Source organism: Cinclus cinclus, chromosome Z (assembly GCF_963662255.1).
Source record: "Cinclus cinclus chromosome Z, bCinCin1.1, whole genome shotgun sequence".
Taxonomy (NCBI): domain Eukaryota; kingdom Metazoa; phylum Chordata; class Aves; order Passeriformes; family Cinclidae; genus Cinclus; species Cinclus cinclus.
In genome coordinates, this window is record NC_085084.1 from 85,092,260 (window position 1) to 85,114,318 (window position 22,059).

General features: G+C 43.4%; 1 protein-coding gene across 7 annotated transcripts in view; it reads left to right on the plus strand.

The window, feature by feature from the left end:
* Nucleotides 1-22,059, plus strand: part of NEDD4L (NEDD4 like E3 ubiquitin protein ligase) — an 86,541-nt gene that overhangs the window by 25,149 nt on the left and 39,333 nt on the right. For 5 of the 7 annotated variants that reach the window (XM_062514074.1, XM_062514076.1, XM_062514078.1 and 2 more), the window contains exons 2-4: nt 9,974-10,055; nt 13,532-13,570; nt 14,535-14,588. Coding sequence is in view for 2 of the 7 variants with exons in the window: in XM_062514072.1 (XP_062370056.1) it covers nt 17,726-18,883 (1,158 nt within the window). In the remaining 5 variants the exon portion in view is untranslated. Of the gene's footprint in view, nt 1-9,973; nt 10,056-13,531; nt 13,571-14,534; nt 14,589-17,162; nt 18,884-22,059 lie in introns of those variants that run through there. The other 2 variants (XM_062514072.1, XM_062514073.1) reach the window with 2 other exon arrangements.

Sequence of the window (22,059 nt, forward strand, 5' to 3'; positions counted from 1 at the left end):
CTGCCCTCTGCTCTGCGGGCGCGGAGAAGCAGCTCCAAGCCCAGGCTTGCAGAACCCAACCAGGCAATAGCTGGGGGACAAGCTGGTTCTGAAGATAAAATGAACCCCAGCTCAGTAATTCTCTTTTTCTGAAGGTTAATTCAGGCTTGACATTGCTGCTCTCTTAAGGCTAAGCATGACAAAATGCTCTACTGCAAATGTTCCAATCTACTTAGAAGGGTTTTATCAGTTGGAAATTAGTGGTATCCAATTTTAGCTTTTATTGAGGTGACTAATTTCTTAATGTATAAATGAGCTTCCCTGTGGGTTTTCCTGTATTTCTTTAATGATGCTTACAAATTGTTCATTAACTTGTGTATCTAGCTTAAAACTATATGAAAGCAGCAGTTAAAAAGTTTTATCAACTTCAGTATTTTGGTTGAAATTGGGCAACAAGCATTCCTTTGGTAGCTGTGTGCAGAATATGCTATGCCAAAGCTTTGTTATTTTCTTTCTCTGAATATGTTGTTTTGAAGAACGGTTTTTGATGCTGATCATAAGCAACATAACTTTTATCTTTCAAAACACATGAGACTAAATCCAAGTGTAATTTATTCTGAATCCTATTGATGTGGCCTTAACATATTTTAAGGAAATTGGTTTCAAGTCAGTAGGATTTCCGTAAAACGGGGTATATTCCCTACATGTGCTTTAAAATCTGTTTTAATCCTTCAAATAAGTGAATGTACAGTTGTTTGAAACCACGTTGGTATTGCAGAGCTGCAGCTCCTGTGCCTCTGTGTGGTGGAGCTGTGCAGGGCTTCAGACTGGGGCAGAGCAGTTACCGTGTTCCTGCCTGACTGTGAAAGATTAACTACGAGGCATACATTGGGTTTTGCATCTCAGTGGGCTGTCCTGACCATTTTAAATCAACTTTGCCATTATAAAACACTGCCTGCAGGTTTGCAGAGTCTGAGAGCCATTTCCTTCTTGATTAAATCTAAGGGAAGTCTCTTACTAGTGTAGAGCACTGGAGAAACTTGTACTTTTCTTCTGGAGATTGAGATTTCTTTTCTGTTCCAATCTCTTGAGTTTGCTTTTTTGGGTTTCTTTTTGACTTAGGAAATCATTCTAACAGCAAGTAAGGATGCCCTAGGACACTCAGGGGAAACCCCCTTGCTCTCCACAGCACTCGGACAGGAAAATGCTGCCAGGTAGGGGTCAGGCTCTGCTTCCAGAGAACAAGGGGCAGGACAATAGGAAAGGGCCTCAAGTTGTGCCGGGGGAGGTTTAGGTTGGGTATTAGGGAAAATGTGTTTCCCAAAAGGGCTGCCCATCCGTGGAGAGATTTAAAAGCCATTTAGAGGTAGCACTTGGGGACATGGAATTGTTCTGAACTCAATGATCTTAGAGGGTTTTTCATCTCATAGCTTCCTGTGATTCTCGTAATAGTTCAGAAATGTATGGAATTAGGGTTGCAGTGACACGTGCAGTGACCCGAAGTAACCAGAACGTAGAGTGGATTAGTAAGTGCGAGCACCCCGAGGTGATGGTCAAATGTGGGGCATTTCATCCCCATAGGTGCAGTGGAGGTGGGCATAAGAGGCTGGTTAGTGTAGATGTAAGTGGGTGTCTGTAGCCTGCTTTGTATTTTGCCCTGTAAAATTACATGTCTGTGATAGGTACTGATGGTGAACAGATACTGCAGATTGGGATTTTGTGAATTTAGTATTGGCTTGCATAAGTGTATCTTTGACATATATTTCTTTTAGCTTCCTTCCAACTTCTTAATTCAAGTGTCTTACTGAATTTCATACAAAAATCCAAGTACTGGCTCAACTCAGACTGTTTGTATCCTGTAAAAGTACAGCTGATGGTGTGCCTTTGCTACTCTCTTTTGCCTTCTAAATCATGAAGTAAGTGAAAATTGTGGCTGTCTGGAAGTTGAAAATGTGAAGTACTTTTCAGTTAAAATTGCAGGTATTTTTCATTGTCAGGGAGCTGTGCTTCTAATGGCATAACAGTTTGTTATGAGTTTAGTTTTTTTTATCTGTTTTTTTCTGAAAAGCACTTTTCTGGTTTGATTTCATGTGTCCAGGATCTGTGATGGGGCTGGGGAAGGCAGGCTCCAGGCTGCTGGTAGGATTGCAAGTCATGCTGTATACCCCTATTGTGAGCAAGGCTGCTTGAAATGCAGCTGAATTCTGTAATTCATGTGTGTCCTGTCGCTGTGGTTTGTGATGGGAGGAGAGTGCTTGTGGCTGTGGCTTTGCAGATGACAAAGATGGCAGGTGTTTACCTTGTGCCTATTTTTTGAAGTCCTCTATCACTGCTTCTAGTCCACTTTGAGTTAGGGTATATCTGGTTTTTAACTACTGGAGAAAGTATGGTGATAGCTGTACCCCTGGAGCTATCTCCTCCAGTATGTGTACTCCCTTGGAACTGGATTGGCTAACAGCTTATTCCCCTTCTGTACTGATGGCTCCCCTGATGAGCAGAGACAAATCCATTGAAGGCAGTTGCTTTCATAAATTATTCAAACCATTAAAAAAAATAATCCGGCTCCTGAATGCCTCTTCAAATGACCTGCCTCTCCAGCACTTGCTTGTGTGCCAGAGGGAGTGTGCTGTGTGCATCCTGGCCCCGGGGAGGCCCTGAGGTGGAGCAGAGCTGTGACTGAATTCCCAGAGCCACTTGACTAGAGGGCAGGTGATCAAGTAGGAGAGAATTCATACTCTCTTGTTGCTTTTTCCTTTTTCTAGCTGATTTGCAGTGGAAGTTTCTCCAGTGCAGTGGAAATGCGATGTTATTAACAGTGTGGGAAGGGAAATAAACCAGCTGAGAGCTTCCTCTGGTCCAGCCGTAGATGGACTTGGGAATGCCAAAGCAGCATCTGCACTGCTCAGCAAGCACACGTGGCTCGTGGTTACCCTCTGGAGTTAAGTGTGCTCCCATGAAAGCCGTGGGGCGCAGGGAGCAGCCGTGGGCAGATGTTGATATGAGCACAGTCACTGCTGGATGCAGAGCCAGGTGTGTGCCTACCTGGGCAGGAGGAGAGTGGCCCCACGCAGGCAGGGCGGGTGGTTTTCCAAAAGCTGCTGTTGTCAGTGGCAGTACGCCCCAGGGCACTTGGCCGGCGGGTCCAGGAATGGCAGAGGCAGAACTTCCCCCGTAGAAAATGCTCTGGGTTTACCTGGAAGATGCCCTCGGGGGAACAGCAAGACAAGGACTTGTCTGAAGTGAGTGCAGGAGAGGGTGCTGGCATGGGAAGGGATGAAATGCTGCTCAGCAGAAATATGCTGGATAATGGATAGTTTTATTTGTGAAACCTCGGTGTCGATGCTCATACAGGTGTGTGCAGCGACTTTTGGGCTGCCAGGTACGGGCACGGGATGCCCATGTACTCCGTGTACCCGTGCCGTCGGTACGGGTGTTTGATGGCGAGCCCGGGGCTGTGCCTGGCAGCAGAGGGCACCAGAGAGTTTCTGCAGCTTCCGCCGCCGGCCGGTACCTCGCGGCTTTTGAGCAAACTAGGCTCGCAGGTTCTTGGCCAAAATTCTCAGGTTTTTACCCATTTTTGTGTGTTATGTTCTTGAGGTGCACTGGGTATATGTTTCAGGAGCTGTAAATGGAGAAATACTGCTTATTCGAGGATGTGGTCTTGCCACTTAATGAGAGGACTTGGTTATAATTCCTTATGGTTATAATGTCATAGTAAAAAATAATTATCTCATCAGATAATTTCTCAGTGGAAAAACTTTTTTGTGCAAATACAGAAACGTAAAATGTTTCTTGTTACTTGAAGAAAGGAATCTTCTGTGTTCAGCTCCTCAGTATTCCTACCTGTCTGCTATCTGCTGTGATCTGTGAGTTTACCTAGATCTGGTATATATAAAAGAAAAAGGGGTAATTCCAATAAAATCATCTAAAGAAAACCTTTAGATCTTAAGTATTTCAGGCACAACTCCTGTGCTGAGCTTTTCTCTTCCTAAAACCAGGTGTCATGGCTTTCTCTTGGTCCTTCCCCACCCCCGCTGGATTTTGGAACTTGTTAAGATATTTCGGGAGTGTGAAATGGCATAAGAAGATCTGTGCATACATCAGCCCCTCAGCTTCAGGGGCTGATGTAGGCATATTCTGTTAGAGCATTCATTTAACCTTTGCAAAAAAAAAAAAAGATGGCCTCAGGGAGGAAAAAAACCCATATTTACACTTCCATCTGTTTTGGAGGATTAAAATATCCTTTATGCTCTGGGAGACTTCCAAGAGAGCAAAAATACAAAAGGAATCCATCTTGCTACCCTTTATTAGAATATAACATGGTAAAGGAAGGTGGAGACACTGGAGGTGGGGTTTGAGGTGTAATTTTTAACTCCTTTTTTCACCCACAGGCACTTCTTTGCAGCTATCTATGATGTGAGTCATTATCTCTAGCAGCTCTTTGGTAAAGCCTTGCTGCATTTCTTGTAGAGTCAGAAGAAGTGTGAGCCTTTCTTTGTGAAATAAAACACTAGTAGCAGGGAGATGGGAGGTCTGTAAAATGACTCTGGGATTTGGTATGGAGGAGTGAGATTTGGGGATGCTTAGGCACAATGGATTGCAAGTTTGGCTTTACTGTGAAGGGTAAGGTAAGGTTTTGTTTTCTTTTCAGAAGCTGATGTTCCTTTATCCTTGTGTAATTGGACACTTGTGCTTTGCTTTAGTCATGGGACACGAGAATTGTGTGACAGTGAGGTCAAAATCTTGATTCTCTTTGAGAAAAACTCTTAATGGATGTTAGTACAGGCAGAAAGGTGAAACCCAGAAGGCTCGTGCTAAAATAAAGCCAGGGAGCAAACATAGCGAGTGTGCTCTGGAGCATTCCTTTTATTTGCTGTGTATTCTTATTGTGCTTCTCCCTTCTTACTGTGCAAGAATAGGGAAAGTCACTAGGGGAATGGTTATTGGGATAAAATGATAGTGACTCTAAGAGCTTCTGCCTTAGAACATTGTGTTTACTGCTCTCCATAAAACTTGGTTGGAAGCATCTCCTTATAATTCTAATCTTCTTTAATGATGCATGTTTTGGCGGTTTGTTTCCCTCATCTCTTTGAATCTGAAAGTGACTAAGCAAAACATTAGAATTAAAAAAAAATTGAAACTTCTTAAGCTCCACTAAGTGCATGCACAGACAGTTTCTCTAAGTGTGTTTAAATGATTCTGAAAAACCTTTTTAGGTTAATAGAGTTTCCTCTTGTCAAGCATAAACTTCTTTTCAGCCTCGATGTTAACTGCTATCCAAGGGGCTCCCATAATTTTATGGAGACTCCTTGAGATGAATGTTTTTGAGGATGATGCATGTTACTGATCTGAATTTGTATATGGTGGTTTTGAAGGCATGTTGTCTGTAAGAGCACATTTCCACGAGCACAGATTTCCCAGAGTGTCTGTGCAGAGCAGGTTGGTTCCTGCAGCACTGAGTACCTGGGCACATCTGCCTCTGTACCTGCCCACAGGTGGAGGGATCCCAAAGCAGGCTAACCCAGAACCTCAGCCATCCCAGTCCCCTGCGGAGGAGTTGAGCTGCTCTGGGCAGAAATGTGAAGGGGTCATTGTGGGGGTTGTTGAAGCACTCAACTTATCTGACTCGGCAGTACTGGGAGGCACATGCCTTCAGGGCTCAGTAAGGATGTTGTTCCATGTATAGCTGCCCTGAGGAGAGTGCAGGTAGCTTGGATGGAGTGAGGGGGTGGAAAAGAGGATGGATGAACATTAACTGATAGCCAAATAGTGGTTCCCTCAAGAGCAGGGGAAGAATCAGATTGGGATGTGGCTTTGAGGAAGAGGCTTCTCTGCTTTCATGTTGGAGTGTGCCGGTATTCCTGTAGCCAGGATTACAGGAGCTGTTCATCAGCTCTTTCACATATGTGAGGCAGAAAAGTGGCAGCACAAAGGGAATGGTTCTGTGCTTCTTACAGAAGCAAAATTATCTTGTGCAAGACTGTTCCAAAGAGAACCAGTCGGGCTATTTTGAAATGCAAAGTTTGCCTGCATGTGACAAGCCTGGCATTCACGCACTTGCATAACAAGTGTTACTAAATTTTATATGTGGGGAGGCGGTTTCAGCTTTTATAATAAAAATAGAGCCATGTAGGCCTTAGTAGTTCCATTGTTCTTTCACATGTGCCTGTGCTCTCCACCCCCTTCTTTTGGAGCTTAAAATAGGTAAATAATATGTCATGTCACTGGCAGAAGCTAGTTTGAGACTTACATTCAAAACTGTTTCAAAAGTATAGAGCAAATGTGATTCCAGACTCAAGTGAACAAGTGGGACTGCTCCAAAGTAATGTGATTTTTTTTTTTTTTAAAGAGGCTGATTTTCCTTGAGATTTTTTGCTGGAGTTTTTAAGTCATCAGAGCTTTTGTTGTCCTCCAGAAGAAGGGCTGGAAGCTTGCCTTTTCATGCTGAGATTCAAATGAAAGATGATAATTATATGTCTACAGATGCTTGAGCTTTAAGAAAATGCAAAATACTGCAAGTTGGCAAAACCATGGGAAAGAGCTAATTCTGGATGTCTGAGGGATTCCAGAGGTCAGGAAAAGGGTGTCTTAAGCCTCAGATTGTTTCAATGGCTGTTGTTCTGCCAAATTGTCTTTGTACTAACTTGTGATTATGATTAACATAGCTGTCATTATTAGCATCACTTTCTTAGGATTCCCTTTTATTCTCCAGAGAACTGTTACCAGCTTTAAGGTTTTCCTCATCTTGGAAGGTGCTGATGTTCTCTTTAGGTTTTGGCCAGTCATGTTTGGCTAGATGAGATGTGGCGCTTTTAATCATTTTTGATTTTGTAGCAAGGAGAATTTTGGTAGGTGTTCACAAATGAACTCCCCTTCATCCCCAGTCACTGCTGTGGTTATGACTGGGCTCATTCCTCTTTTAAGCACCACTTGGTCCTTTGAAATTTCCCTTTGTTGCCCTAAATGTAGGTTTATTATGCCCTGCTGCTGTAGTTGGGTCACCTCTTGGGCACAACAGCCTCGCTGCATTGGGTGGCTCTCTGTCAGTCTGTCGTGGCCCTATGTATCCAATACTGTCTGAGTGCTCCTCCTTTTAATCAGTCCATTTCAGGGTGAGAATATCTGGCAGGCACAACTCTAGACTGATTCAAGTCTGCTTTCTGTGCTCAAAGGTTAGAATCATAGAACCGTAGAATGAGTTGGAATGGACTCATCAGGATCATCGAGTCCCAGCTCCTGGCCGTACAAAGAACATCCCAAGAATCTCACCCTGTGCCTTAGAGCATTGTCCAAACTTGCCTGATTGATTTGCTGGAGGGTTTTTATGCTCTCAGCAGTGTCTCGTTTATTATTGTCTTCTGTCATCTGAATCATCAGGATTTCCTTCCTTTAACCCATCTGCAGACACTGATGTGAGACAGGAATCTGGTATTTTACTGCTTGTCTTTGTGTCTATTTCATTCCAATTTGTGGATAGGTTTTCCAGTGACTTTTAACAGTATTCCGTTCTTTTGAAACTTTTCCTCAATTTTACTGATTTTTTTTTCTGTTTTTTTCCTGGTTTTTTTTTTCTGTTTTTTTCCTGTTTTTTTTTTTCTGTTTTTTTCCTGTTTTTTTTTTCTGTTTTTTCAATTTTACTGTTTTTTTTCAATTTTACTGGTTTTTTTTTTCTAACATACCAGTCATGTTGGTACTGATTTTCCCTTGCAAAGATACCATGTTTTTCTGGAATACTTCCTGCTAGCTGAGTTTTCAGGCTGCAATTAACCATTATAAAGTTCCCTCAGTGTTTCTACTGCTGCTTTGACATGTAGTGTCTGTTCTCTGGGGTCCCAGTTATTTTGTTTTGCTGCTGTAATTATGTTCTTAATTGGGGTTCTGCCTTCTTCCATTCTTTGCCCATTTTCTGATTCTTTCACCAGTTTGTTCAGTTACAATGCCTGCTCCCCAGGAAGTCTCAGCTGGTCTGTGTTATTTTCCTGTGTAGCTTGTTTCATTTTCCCAGTAGCTGTATGGATCCCAGGAGCACTGGTTGTGTTACCTGCAGAGCAGGATCCAGCAACTGGGGCTCTACAGACCCCTGGGGCTCACCTGGAGCTGCTCACTTAGTGGCATTTGCAAATTAGACTGCTTATTTGTCTGTTGGAATCTGAGCCTGATTCCGAGTATTAAGTTTCTTAAAAGCTTTACAATGTTTTTTATTTATTGCCTTCCAAACAGAAGAGTTTTAATATTGGTCAGGTGCATTTTAGTCACCAAGAGCTGCTGTAATTGCAGTGTGAAGAACTGTCTGTATGGATGAGCTCTGTATTCCTCATGGCCTGCTGCCTTCAGCTGGAGCCCTTCTGTGCTGTGCTCCTGTGCAGGCTCTGTGCAGAGCTCTTCTGCCACTGGGGGTGGGCAACCCGGGGTCAGAGCAAGTGGCCGCAGTGCAGGGCTGTGTGAGGCTGCTCCACTGGGACGGTGTCAGCTTTCCTTGTTTAAGTAAACAAATGCATGTAAGTAAACAGTCTCAAATATCCAGTCATTTGGGTAAACTCCAGCTTCACCTTCAGCACCACAAGCTTGGCTGCACAGCTCAGTCTGACTCACTCTGTCCTGCTTTTAGAGCAGGCAGAGATGGCGGTAATCTGTTCAGTAAAGGCAGAATTTCCTTACTGAAATTTGTAATAAACTTAATTATGCTCTAGTGCTTAAAAATAGAAATAGGTTTTTAAAATTATCTGTGCCACCTTCACAGTTTTCATTTTCTGTAGACAAGAGGGTTCATCCAGGGTATTTTGGCACTAAAAATTTGTAATATTACTAAGGTTTCCTTAAAATAACATTTCCCAGGTATGGATTGATAATCCAAATCTGGGAGAATAGCTGTAAATATTAGCACTGTACATCAAGCAATTCAAAGCAGCCTCAGCATTTCTTTATAATCACAAAGTTTTGCTTTCTTCTAAACCTTGGTGCTTAATTCTGAACATAACTGCAGTTGAAGCACATGCATTTATGTGCATTTGCTGGTAGGAATAATCAGTCCAACAAGATGTCTTGTTTATTCTTGTTTCACCTTTGTGGCATTTTGTATTGGATACATGGAGCAGCCAGTGTAATGAACGCTGCAAGTGCTAATTGTTCTGTATTGATACTGTCACAAAATAGTTCCTTAAATTCAAAAAGTATCAGCCTTTGAACGACTTGGTTGGTAAATCTGAGTGTCTGGTGGTTTTTTGTGTGTCTCTTGTTGATGCTTTCAAGAAATCTTGGATCATTGTCCAGCTGAGTGTGCTGCAGCCTTGAGAGGGAAGCACCAGAGCAGTCAGGGTCCTGGTTTTACTCAAGCACCCATTTCCTCCCTTCAGGCAGAGGCTCTGCTGCAGTTCCACTTGCTGACATTGTACCTTGTGTGAGGTTCATGTGTTCCTGCAGGATGCTCTTTGTCCCAGTCTAGAGAACAGAACCATGGAATGGTTTGCATTGGAAGGGACCTTAAAGACCATCCAGTTCCACCCTCTGCCCTGGGCAGGAACAGGTTCCTCTCTGCCCTGTCTGTCTGAATCACTGCTGATACTGTGCAGCTTGATTTTATGGTTCAGAACAATAATAACAACTGCTTCAAAATACTTCTGTCAGCCTGCAGGGGTTAGTTGTAGCCAGTCTCTTCCAAAGCCCACGGCTCCCATTTTTCCCTGAGTGGTTTTGATGGAGTGCCACAGGCTTGCCTGTGGGCAGGAGCTGTGTGGGAGCAGGAGGCTCTTGCCCCCAGCAGGGACAGAGCTGCAGGGAATGATCTCTGCTCTTATGGGCAGGGTTTAACTGAGCACATTCAAACACTCATTTTCAATGTGTCAGTAGCTTGCTAGAGTTCTGAGCTTTCAATGAAGACAACTGCACTAGAGGTTTGTGGAGCTGCTGTTGTTACCCATTTAAATGACAAATTCCTTCTGCAGTGCTCTCTGGCTGTATAGCTGTAGGCCATTAAATCTGATGTCTTCTTTTGCAGTGACCCATATGTGAAACTTTCCTTATATGTAGCAGATGAGAACAGAGAACTTGCTCTTGTGCAGACAAAAACTATCAAGAAGGTAAGTACATACTCTTTGTAATTCCTTGGCTTTGGAAGGATTAAGAACACTGGAACACAAATAATGCAACGCTAATTAAAATCATTACATGCATGTATAGCAACTGGATAACGTGGTTTTCTCCAAACCAAAATCAGAGAGCAGGTGCCTGCACCTCAGTGTGTCTGGCCTGGAGACAGCACCTAACATGTTGCATATTTTTCCCTAAAGCTTGGCTTATCAAATCCCACTGCATCATTCACAGGTTCTTTTTTCAAATTCATGTTTCTAAGAAAGACATGCTGAAATAAAGGACTGAGAAATTCTGATTTAATTATCATTTATCTGACTTAGTAAAAATGATCATTCTGTTCAAAATTTCAATTTTCAAAATATTTCCTAATATGGGAATTTAAAACAATGAGATGACAGAAGATATGCTATAAGAAAAGCCTGGGACTTCTTACATTTTAATTAGAATGAAAAGTTCTATTTGACTTTTTTATTTATTTTAAGTTTTATTTCTTTTCTCAATTTTAGTTCACACAAAATTCCACCAGTGGATATTTGTCATTATCAGAATCCTAAGGTTCTGTAAGGATTTTTTTTTTTTATTTTGCTGGTATTGGTGGCAGAGAGGAAAGTAGTCATAAGCTGTATGAAAAGTAAGGGAAGATAATGAGTTGTCATTTTTTATGAAGGTATTTAGAATCAACAGGGGTTCAGTTGAAATAATTGCTGTAGAACAGAGTAATGAGGAGAATTTTGTTATTGAAAGCACAAACTGGAATGATGCAGTTCTAAAATCAGGACATTGGGTGTCATGAGAAAGCCAAGGTGGAATCCTGGAGGTGTGGAAGATATGAGCAGAACTGTCCCAGAACCAGGGCATGTTTGATGTGGAAAAGAAATTTTTCAAAGACTTCCTGGTTAGCTGTCGGTGCTTGTTTTATTCCCAGGACTGCATCTGCCTATTTTCACTGTTTCTTCTCACTTTCAATTAAAGCCCAGACATTCTCAGTCATTTCTATAGTAATGGTACTAACTCCTGTGTTGGAAAGTTCTAGGTGGTAATTTCTGCTTTGAATTTTTAAATTTCATCTCAAGGCAGAGTTCTCCCTGTGCAAGTTGCAATCCTCTCTCTGTTTTGTAAACAGCAAACATAGTTAGCATATCCCAATTTTGAGTTAAAATCATGAATAAAAAATACTGAGTACAGTGAATCTGAGGAATGGATGACTAGAAGTTACCTCTTTCAGCTCTGTGTCTAACCCTTCACAAGTTTCTCACTTTTCTCCTCAGTTTTGTGTTTCTCAGATGAATAGGTAACTTTGTACAGCACTGGCTTGCAGGAGTGCTTTTGGGAAAGCAGAAGGAGCTGCAGTGTCCCCTTTTTGTTCTCCTTTTCCATGACCTGTGCCACTGTTGGATCTGTATCCTACTGCACAGCTGGACTGTGCCTCTGGAAGTGCTTCATTACAGCCAAAGGGATTTACATGCACATCGTTTTCTTGCTCTGAAAAAATAAAAGTCACCAGCAGAAAGTCAGCTTCATGTGCCATGACCTACCTGGGTTGAGTTTCTGAGGCTTTTTATTTCAATTTATCTCCCTCCATAGTTAATCCAGCTGTGAGGTTTGATGAATGCTTTGTACTTTGTTTTTGACCTGTGTTTGGAATGCCCTGCTGGAAAGGCTCTCCCTGAAGTAGGGAAAGCTGGATTTGCTGTTTGCTGGCTTCCAATCCTGTAACATGGTCAGTGTGTTCTTTAAATTCCTGCTGGGATTTAAAAGTTCAGGTGAAGATTATCCAGTTCCTTAGTTTCTTCACCTTGACTGCACTGAGCTCCAAAGACGTCTACCTTTCCCATATGGAATATTAAAAATAGTTTTCCATCTCTGAGAATGCCCAGTCTCTCACATTGTTCCAGTGTTCAGAAGCATCATTTCTCTCCATGCCCTCCTTTTCAGTGTAGGGTTGAAAACCCTTTTTGAACACCTGAGGAAGGTCTAGCTCAGCTTGACTCCTGGCAATCCTTTATGTGAGCAATGCTTACCCTTTTTTAGGAGGTAGCTCTTTTTGAGGTTGAGTTTTTGTTATTGTTTCCCTGCTCATGTCCTGGTTGGAACTATTGCTGCAATTCCTTCTTTGCTGGCACTCAGATGTTTGCACTTTCTGGCTTGGCCCACTAAGAGTGGGACCTGTAAAGGTGGAAGAAATTTCTGTGAGTTACCAGGCATTTACTCTGCTGCCTTGTCCATCAGATTTCCCTGAACTCTGTGGTTAAGCAGCATTTGGAATTAATGGATTATCAATGGGCAGTAGTGCCCTCAAAACCAGTGCTAAGCCAGCTCTTTATTTGGTAATTTGTGCATGCCCTCTCTGCCTAGCAGCAGTAGCATTTGATGAATATTAGTGTTTAAAATGTAACTTGTTTTCCTTAGTGCTTCATTTTAATAGTTTGTTGTTTTTTTTTTTTTACTGAATACATTGTGCTCCTTCAGGGAAAAAAGCTGAAGGTTTCTCCCTGCCCACAAGCCCATCCCTACCCTTCCCCTCATTGATTCACCTGCCCTTTACAGTGGTCTTTTCTTTCAGGAAGTATTTCCTGCTCTGCCCCGAGCTCCTGTTTTCCCACTTGGTAGAGAGATGCAGTATAGTCAGCCCCCGTGTCCTGCACATGAGGAATCTGTTGGATCTAGAGCAAGGAGTAAGATAAACAGCCAAGATTCCCCTTCTCTGCTAGAACAGAATTGTTGTGGGTGTAAAGCCAATTTTTCCTGTCAGCTCTGCCCATAAATCTCTGCTGTGTGAGAGCATGAGGGAATGATTTGGCATGAGCACAAAAACATTGGACATATTGTCCAATTGTTTTTATACTTACCCAAGCTTGAATTGTCCAAATTACTGTTTGTAGTTCTCATCTCTTTTATCAGTTTATGATGTCATGCTTGAGCTCACTTCAGCTTGCAGTTTATGTGCACGTTTATTCTGTGCATTTTAGTCAGGTTGTTAAAATTAAAATCCTTGGGCTGAGAGGAGATTGGAAGAATATCTTAACCTATTCACACCTTTTCTTTCCATTTTGTTTTGTTTTTTTCTTTTTATTTCATAGTATAAATCTGAGCATATTTTTGTAGCCCTAAAGTTACCTTTGTGTTTAAAAAACACTTTCATTTATACCCAGGTGAAAATTAGTCTTGAGAATGAAATGTCTTCAGGTTTTATTTCTGTAGGTTCTCAGTGATTTGTCTTTTAATCATCAAATTATATTTAGTGTCTATTTTAGGATCACCTCACTCAATTGTCCTCCCACATTTGGTTTACTCAGTAGAGTATTTCTAGTTGACAATATATTTTTTAAAATTTAATTTATTACATGTTTTTCTTTCTCTTTTATTTCCCTAGAAAACTGTCAATTGCACGTTTGTTTTTGTAATTGCACACCAGAAAGCTTAAAGAAACATTAGTATGTAAATATTGTTATTTCTTTTACAGACACTGAACCCTAAATGGAATGAAGAGTTTTACTTTAGAGTAAGTTTCTCTTTATTTGTGGTCATTAGCCACAGTTTCATTGGGAATGCCGACTGGGACACACACACACCAAACAACTTTTCTGGGGTTTGCAGCCAAGTAATTCAGATCTAAAATCTCAGGAGGAGGAAACGCACAATATTGCTGCAAAACCTCTGGTATAGTTCCTAGATGCTCTGTTAACACATCTTGAAAGTCCTCAGCAATAATGGGACCTATAAAGTAATTTACACCCTATATTGTGTGTCGCAGTTCTCAAAAGTGGGAAAGTCCCATCTCCAGCCCAAAGAATTATCAATGCATTGTGGTATATTGTTTCTAAATTTTCTTAATTAGACGTGCTGGTCATAGTAACCTGGCTTGCAAAGGTTTCTGAAAAACCATATCAACTGGATCAAACACTATAAAATTTGTTATTATTAGCAGTTTTTTTGTCTTTCTGACAGAGTCCTTTTTATGTTTGATTTTGTCCTTTTAAATGTTGGCAGTCTTTCTGCTTCAATTTAAGTAAATAATTTTCTGGGGGTATATCTTCTGTTTTCAGGTGTTAGGGAGACTTCTGTTGGGTGTTCCAAGAGTGTGTGTGCTCAATGGGCTAGTGATGGTGAGCAAGAAATGGCCAATCAGAAACATATCTGAATGTGAAATTCTGAAGGGAATGCAGCAAAACTCCTGCTCTTTATAAATCAATCAATCATTCAGGGAACCCTGATAGTCCAGCCTGGGGCTGGAGTCCTCTGCCAGGGAAATGCAGTAACTGAGGAGAGCAAATAAAAGCTTTTATGTCAACTTCCAGGCTCTTCCCAGTTGCAGTAAGGTTCTGGTGCTCCAGTTCAAGTAAAGATTTACATCAGACCTGTTGTCCTGTCCTGTTTATCTTGGTTTGATTGCTGCCTGATCTACTGCCCAGGTATTGTTATTGTGCAGCTACTGAACTTGCAGTGACATTTGGATTTTCCCACAGGTAAACCCAACCAACCATCGGCTCCTGTTTGAGGTGTTTGATGAAAACAGACTGGTGAGTGCTTGTCTTCGTTGTGTTACACTGATCACTAGGCTCTGTGTGCCACAGCTGACAGAAATACAGCACAGCTCGACAGTGTCTTTAGCCTGTTGTTTCAGTCAGTGTGCCTAGGAGCACAAATAGATGCGTAAAAAGCATTTGAGTTTGGGACTAAGAGGGCACTAAAGTAGTGCTCTTCTGGGTCAGACCAAAATGGTCCTCACCCAGCCCTCTGACAGTGAAACCCTCACTGTGTCCTTCTGTAGGCCTCTCCACTTCAAACCAATAAAGTCCTGGCCTCCTTAGTCACTGGTGAAGCAGCTGCTTCAGTCCCTGATCATTTTAGTGTCCCTTTCCAGCCCTTGAATGCTTCTGCATCTTGCTTTGGGAGGTGGTTTCCAGAGCTGCGCCTTGTGTGCACAGCCTGTGTGTGAAGGTTTGAGGTCATGCAGAATGATGCTCTGTTGGGTTTCAGTTCTCTGCCTCACAATGCTCACGTGTTGTTGGTGTGTTTAGTCTTTGGCTGATGCAGTAGCTCTTCTGGAGGAAGTTTTCACCATCTGACTGCTGCTATAGTTGTGATCCATGGGAAAAGGGACAGTGACACTCCGTACATATGGGGTTAACTATGCCAGTGTGGCGGCACACTGGTGGATGGATGTTGGGGGTTTGCCTTTTGAACATTGTAACCCCGTCTCTCTGTTCATGAGATCAGGACTGAACATCTGGGCTGGGGGCACTACAACCTTTACTATACTTGTTTACTCTCTGAAAATTAGGATCAGAGTTGCAAAGATGCTTTCATTTAAAAAAGATGGTGTAGAAGCATCTGTCTTCAACAAATAGATTCTATCTGCCTAATAAATAAAGAGCAAAAGAAACCATAGAAGCTGTAATCTGGGGAGGAAGAGGACTTGGCAGCCAAACGACTGGATCTTTCTTCAGGAGGAAGTAAATTTGTGAACCAGTAGCACTGTGCCTCTCCAGTGGGCTGACCAGGAGCATATTTATTTGTATACAATTATCACAGTGACCACTTGCACTATTCAAACTGCCATGTGCCACTGGAATGCAAAAGTGTCTCAGGGACAGGGAGGTGGGTTAGAGAAAAAAAACTCATATGCACTGACAGCTGGGAAATTAATAGGTTTGGGATACTCATTTCAGACACATTGCTTTGGATTTTCAAGCTTGGGCATCCAGTACTGGCCTTACCCTGGCAGTTTCAGCACTTTTTATTGTTGAAAAGATTTTTGTGTATTTTCCTTCTGGTCCTACCTCCCAGGTCAGTCTGTCCTTGGGCCTGGAACCTCCTGCCAAGGCAGCCCCTGGGGTTATTAGCCATGGTTTTCCTTGCAGATGGTCTATGGCAAGGTGACTACTTTGGGGGTTTGGAGTAGCAGGTTTTCATTAGGTTGTGTTTATAGAATGAGGAGATACTGAACTGATTATTTTGCTTTTCTCTCACATACTTACTGTCAATACTTAAATGGCTTTTATTGGAAGGCCATTGTTCCTCCTTTTTGTAACCAAATTACCAGAGTGGACTCTGTCTCTGCAGGTGTCCTTGCCTTTCTATTCACTAATCTAAACATAGTAAATATGATGCAGCTTCACTTTGGGTGCAGAGACCATCTTCTTGAGTAATGTGTTTTAGCTGAAAAATAAGGTATTATTTTACCTTAACAGCTGCGCTTCTACAAGGCAATCTCCAGGACCATTGCTGTGTGGAAGCTGTTCACATTTTTGTTGTGTCTCATAATCCACATAAACATTGTGGGGTTGTGCTGGCTGCTGGCAGTTTGACCCATTTGAGCTGTCATTGCTCTTGGGATTGGTAATTTTCTGTCTTTTGAAAGCAAGCTGCTTGCAAGCAGAGTTCGGATGTTTAGGTGGAGGACTGACCCGCCACATACAGGTTTTCAGAGCTGTTGACAAGATTTAGGCTTTCCAGTTCTCCCAGGGAACAGCTGTCCAGGCTCTGAGATGGAGTTGCACTTCTGGTTAACCAGAGTTTCTTTTCTGATATGTGCTAAGGGGTGTGTGCACCCTTCACTGAGAGTGCCCTCAGGGCACTATTTTTGTTGTAGCAGAGCTGATTGTGGGTGGTTGGTTCACATTCTGGTGTATCCTGTCTGCCTGTCCTGCTCTCGGGGTGTAACTGTGCTTCGTGCTGGCAATGCCACGTGTGGTGGCATTGCTGACTCCCTTGTTGGAGGCAGCCAGGAGCAGGCAGTTCTGTGCAGGGTCTGGGGCAGATCAGTACACACAGACATGCAACACCCAGCTCTGCTTTTCCCTCACCTGTACTTCCTGGTAAATCTGGAAAAGGAGCTTTGTGTCTGCACGTTTCTGCTGGTTTTACTGTGTGGGATTTTTGCCATATGTACGATTGCTTTGTTTGTAATTTGTAGTTACTCAAAGGGGAGTGCAGATTATATTGCTGTTGGGGCTTTTTAAAGACAAAAGTTTTTTGCTTAATTGTGTTACGAACATAGTTAAAATTGAAAGCGTAACCATGTTGTATTTATTCCTGTTCTGCCATGACAGCCCAGAGCTGTAACACGTTAAAATGTTATGCTTGGAAGAATTTTCCTCATTTGCATGTGGTGTTGACTTAAGCTTTTAACGCAAAATGGAAGTGGTTTTGTTGTAGTTACATTTTTCTGCAAGTGCTTTCTCCAAGCGTGCCCTGTGAATCAGATGTGGTTTAGATTTATGGCAGCGCTGAGTGCATTCGCTGCCTCAGTCAGCTGCGCGAGCTCTCCTGCTGGGGCCACTCCTCCCTGATGGAAAAGGAGCAGCTGGGAAGGTGCTGTTTCAGCCTCTTGCTGGCATAAAAAAAAAAAAAAAAAGGAAAAAACAAACTCCTCGCACACTTACATTGGAGAGGGGGAACCAGGCCACGTGACTCCCACCATCCTACCCTATGTCACCGTGTGTGTAGGAGCGCTGACTGCTCCTGCCCAATCATGCCTGGAATGCTGCTTGCCACTTGGGCTATTTCTGCTATCTGTCGCTCCCAGGGCTGCAGTGCTAACCATTTGGCAGATGGGACACTTTTTCTCGGACTTTATGTCTTTGGTTTTTAACTTCTGGCAGTGCCTGAATTGTTGCTGTTCTCCCTCTCCTTTTCTCCTCTCTGTAAAACCATGGCCCATCGGCTGCGGTTTCATTTTGGCTCTGGGAGAAGCAACACAGCCCCCGAATCGGAGATCCTCGCCCAGGAGAGAGAAGATGACTTTTTCATGGCATTCCACACCTTGCCGAGGAGAAGCAGCCCTCACGCGTTCTCGCGGCATGGAGCGGACTGTGGCGGCAATGGAGATTTGCACGAAGCGGGCTCCTTGAAAAGGAGCACATCCATGTTTATCCCGCAGCTGCTGAGCGGCCTCGCCACGCGCCCCACCAGGAGCTCGTCCATGCAGATCTCGCTGCAGCGCAAAGCTGCCGAGGGCTGCGCGGCCCTGGAGTGTCCGGTGGAGACAGCTCCCTGTGAATTCTCTGACTTCAGGGAGCGTTACGCAGCCTCTGTTGGAAAGCGCTCTTCTCCGAGCGCTCCACAGGTGACTCCTGACGGTTCTTCACCCAGGCTGACGGAAGAGTTAGGGCAGCAGACAGATGGAACTGTTTGCTGTAACCGTAGAATATTTTGTAGCATTCCTACCAATAACCAGAGTGAGGAGGCTCTGCTGACTGCCCAGCGAGAAGAAGCAAGTGAAGCTTCAGGTTTAAACATAAGTGGTCTGAGGATTCAGCATCGGGCCTCAAGTGCAGATGTGCCTCAAGTTACTCTACTTCCCTTTGGTCCTGAGGCTCCAAATAATGCTCCCAGCCCTGAACCCCGGCGTTGGTCCTTGCAACATGTGCCAGACCTGTCAGCAAATTCTGGGAAAAAGTTCTTTGTTCTCCAGTTACAGCAGCCACAGGCGAGCAGTACGGGCACAGGAGGTGGAGGTAACTTTGGCTTTACTGGAACCAAAGGGGACAGATTGGTCAGGTACCCTCGGATACGGCTGGAAAGGAGCACTTCCTACCCTGTCCAGCCACCAGCAGAAGGAGTTAGCCCCACAGGTGACGGGCTGAATTCAGAACTGCCTGGAAACAGCAGGAACAGGGCAGAAATACCTAGAAGCAATTCAGTAGAGCGGATGCCTCAAGGGCAGGGATGCTTGTTTAAAATCAGACCAGATCAAAACATGAGGCAGCAGCACTTCAGGATTCTTGTGACACGTGGGCCTGAAGAACAAACTCAGGGTGTTGGTGAGGAGGGTCGTGGCACCCCTGGTCCTACGGCAGCCGGCACCGCAGTAAGTATGATGCTGGGTGTGCTGTGCTGCTAACGTGTGTGTGCTGGTGAAACACACATTGCCTTACAAAGGCTGCCACTCTGCAGCCAACTGCAGCACGTCCATTGTGTGTGCTGGAATGTTCTGCATTGCTGTGGGGCAAGCCACAAATCATCGTCTTTATTTCTAGGCTAATGTAACTTCTCTCTCAGTTATGATTACATCCAGTGTAATATTTTCAGATCGTAGTGTCACATGTTTCTTAATTCACTGTTACGTCAGCTGGAAAGATTTTTTTTTTTTAAATCAGAGCATTTAAATAGCAAATTAAATGTTCCTGTTAGTTTAGTTGGCTGAGACCTTGCTGCATGAAGAACTCTTCATGCGCTCTGGTTTTAAAAACAAATACTTTGGCACTTTCTATGTGTAATTGACACATGTGTACCTCTACACACTTTTAAAATATGTATTGTAATGAAATAGTTGTTAAGACTGTGGGAATCTTAGGGTAGTTTCAATTAAAATGCTGACTTAGTTAAGGTACCAAGAAGTCTAGGGAAAAAATAATCTTATAGTAATTCTTCTTTCTTCCTCCTGGAAGTGAAAAGCATGTCATGCTTTTTGTATACCATAAGTCCTGATCCAAGTCCAAGTGCAAGTGGCTTGGCACAGCTCAGTTAACAGTCTTGTTTGGATTTGCCTTGATTTGGCGTTAGGATAGCAAAATTAATCTTCTGGGTTTGCTTTGTTACAGCAGGTGAGGATTGATGGTTGATGCTTTTCAGCCACTTTTTCAAAGCCCAAAGTAGGAAGGAAACCACAGGGTTTAGATTAGTCATTTGCTTAAATTGCTTTGCTGTGCAATCCAACACGGCCCACTCGAGTTCCCAGCTCAGGGATGCTGTATTTAGCAGAGCGAGCTCTGCCTCCAGCTGTGGCATGGTCGCTGAGGAGATTTCAGGCTCCACTGCTCCTGGACTCTCAGGCACTGAAATGCAGCACAGGGACAGCTGCTCCCTGCAGCAAGGCCAGGGGTTACTCTGCAGCTTTCCCATGGAAAAGCTGGTAAGCTCTGTATTTTCCAACCTTCTTTGGAGCTCTTCAAACAGTAAAATAAAAAGAAGTGCCTTGCCAGTGCAGGTTTGGTTCCAGGACATGTAAGGGAGCAGGAAAAAGTATATCTCATTTTCCTTTTCCTCTTTATTATCCCTTACTCCTTTCCAAAATCAGCTGTTCATGGAGATCCACCATAGCCAGTTCCATAAGTAGCTGTGGGATGTCAGACCGAGCACAGAGGCAGCGGAGGTTTGCAGAACTGTGCCCTGGGGTCTGTGCAGCAGTTTTGTTCTCATTTTCCTAAAGGATCTCCCCCTCAAAGTCCCTTCTTTCACCCCCCTGAAGTAACAGTTCCTATCCCAAAGACATGCTTCAGTGTTCCAGAGGAGAATGAGGAAATTTGTTCCTCTGTGCTCTTGGTTTGAGTGACTGTGAGGAATGGATTGAGGCAGCCGTGCAGCATGGCAGGCACAGAGGCTCTCAGCCCAAATGGCACTCCATTCTGCAGGGCAGAAACTCTCAAAGGAAAAGAACTAGATGAAACTTAAACCTTTTTTTTTTTTGTGGTCTTTCTCATCTTTGTAGTAAATCCAGAAATACTGTGGGTAGAGGTGACGGACTGGGCATGATGCAGTGGGAAGTGTGGGGAATGAAAATGTTTTGGTGCAAGTATTTTGTTGCATTTTTTGACCACAGAACATTCTTTGTTAAGGTGCCATTTTAAATCTGTCCCACAGAAGTTTGTTTGAAAGATCTATGATGAGAGTAAGAGAGTGCCTGAAATAGCTGATTTTTTTAAGCTGAGGGGAGAGGTTGCCATGGTTTATAGTTGACAGTGTGAAAAAAAAATAAAAAATTGTGGTGCATCCCAGTGCAAGAAGTTTATGTGTATGTGACTGATATAGGGCCGGGGCCGGGCTGGGAGCAGCAGCTGCTGCAGCCTGATTTATCTCAGAGCAAACATCCGAGCGGGCGTCTGCAGTCCTGCTGCTCCGAGTGGTTGTGACCTTTCAAATATCTGCTCTTTTAGACAAGTGCTTTGGGACAGGCAGGATGTCTTTCATTACCAGACAGAGTAAAATATTAAGTAAAGGCTGAGCTCATGTCAAACTGTGAAAAATTTTATTTGGAAGCCTTGTTGCAAATTCTTTTGCCTGCTCTGATACTTTATATGCCACGCAATAGAATGTCTGTGCACTGTGCATATCCCACATACTGCTGTTGTTTATCATTGGGGGCTGTGAGTGCAGAGCTGGATTTGTGGGAAACACTTCAAAAATGTATTGGACAACTGTTGGAGAGAGCTGACAAAGGCATCTTTGTGAGCAAAAGACAACGTGCCTTAACAAAGTGTTGCAGGAGTAGGACTGAATTATATTTAGTAAACAAACAGAGGCAGCACTTCTGAGTTCTGCAAGCCTGCATTTCTCACAGCTCAGCTCTTCCTCTCCTTTCTTAGAAATAGGTGTAGAATAAATATTGTTACAGAAGTGCAGAGCTCTGTGGTCTTCTCTGGATCCACTCCAACAGGTGCACATCTTTCTTTCCCTGAGAACCCTAACCTGGATGCAATAGTCCAGCTCTTCCTTCTGTCAGTATGTCCCTTCCAGGCCAGCTGGAGTGGTACAGCTCACCTGCACTCTGGCATTTTTGGGAGGTATGTGTGTGGCAGGTACTGGGCACCTTCCAGGGGCTGCTTTCTCCTCAGAGCTGCATAGGACTGATGCAGCTCAAGGGCTTTTGCTTCTGCATTGCACATGTCTGAGTTTACAGTCCTACTTAAGGGAGTGCTACCTGGACTCTTAACAGGCATTTCTAGAAAATAATTCATGTGGCCTCAGCTGGAGGTTTAAATGGTTCAAATGAATAGTGCTGTGAATTTCCTGGCTCTCCACTTGCTCTGCAAGGAGTGCACATGCCATCTGGAAAGCCTCTGCTCTCTGCAGTTAAGGACTTTGTTGACAGCTGCAGGTAGAGGATGATTAATTCCGTTTTTTGGATCTCTTTAGCTTTTCTCTTAAGGACAAAATCAGTTCTTCTCTCCTCAGCAAGAAATCACTTGCCCCCTTTTCAATTCCAGTGTCCATCAGCTTGCAGGACTGTTCTGCAGCACTCTGTCTGTTGGGGAGGGGGCAGGTGGG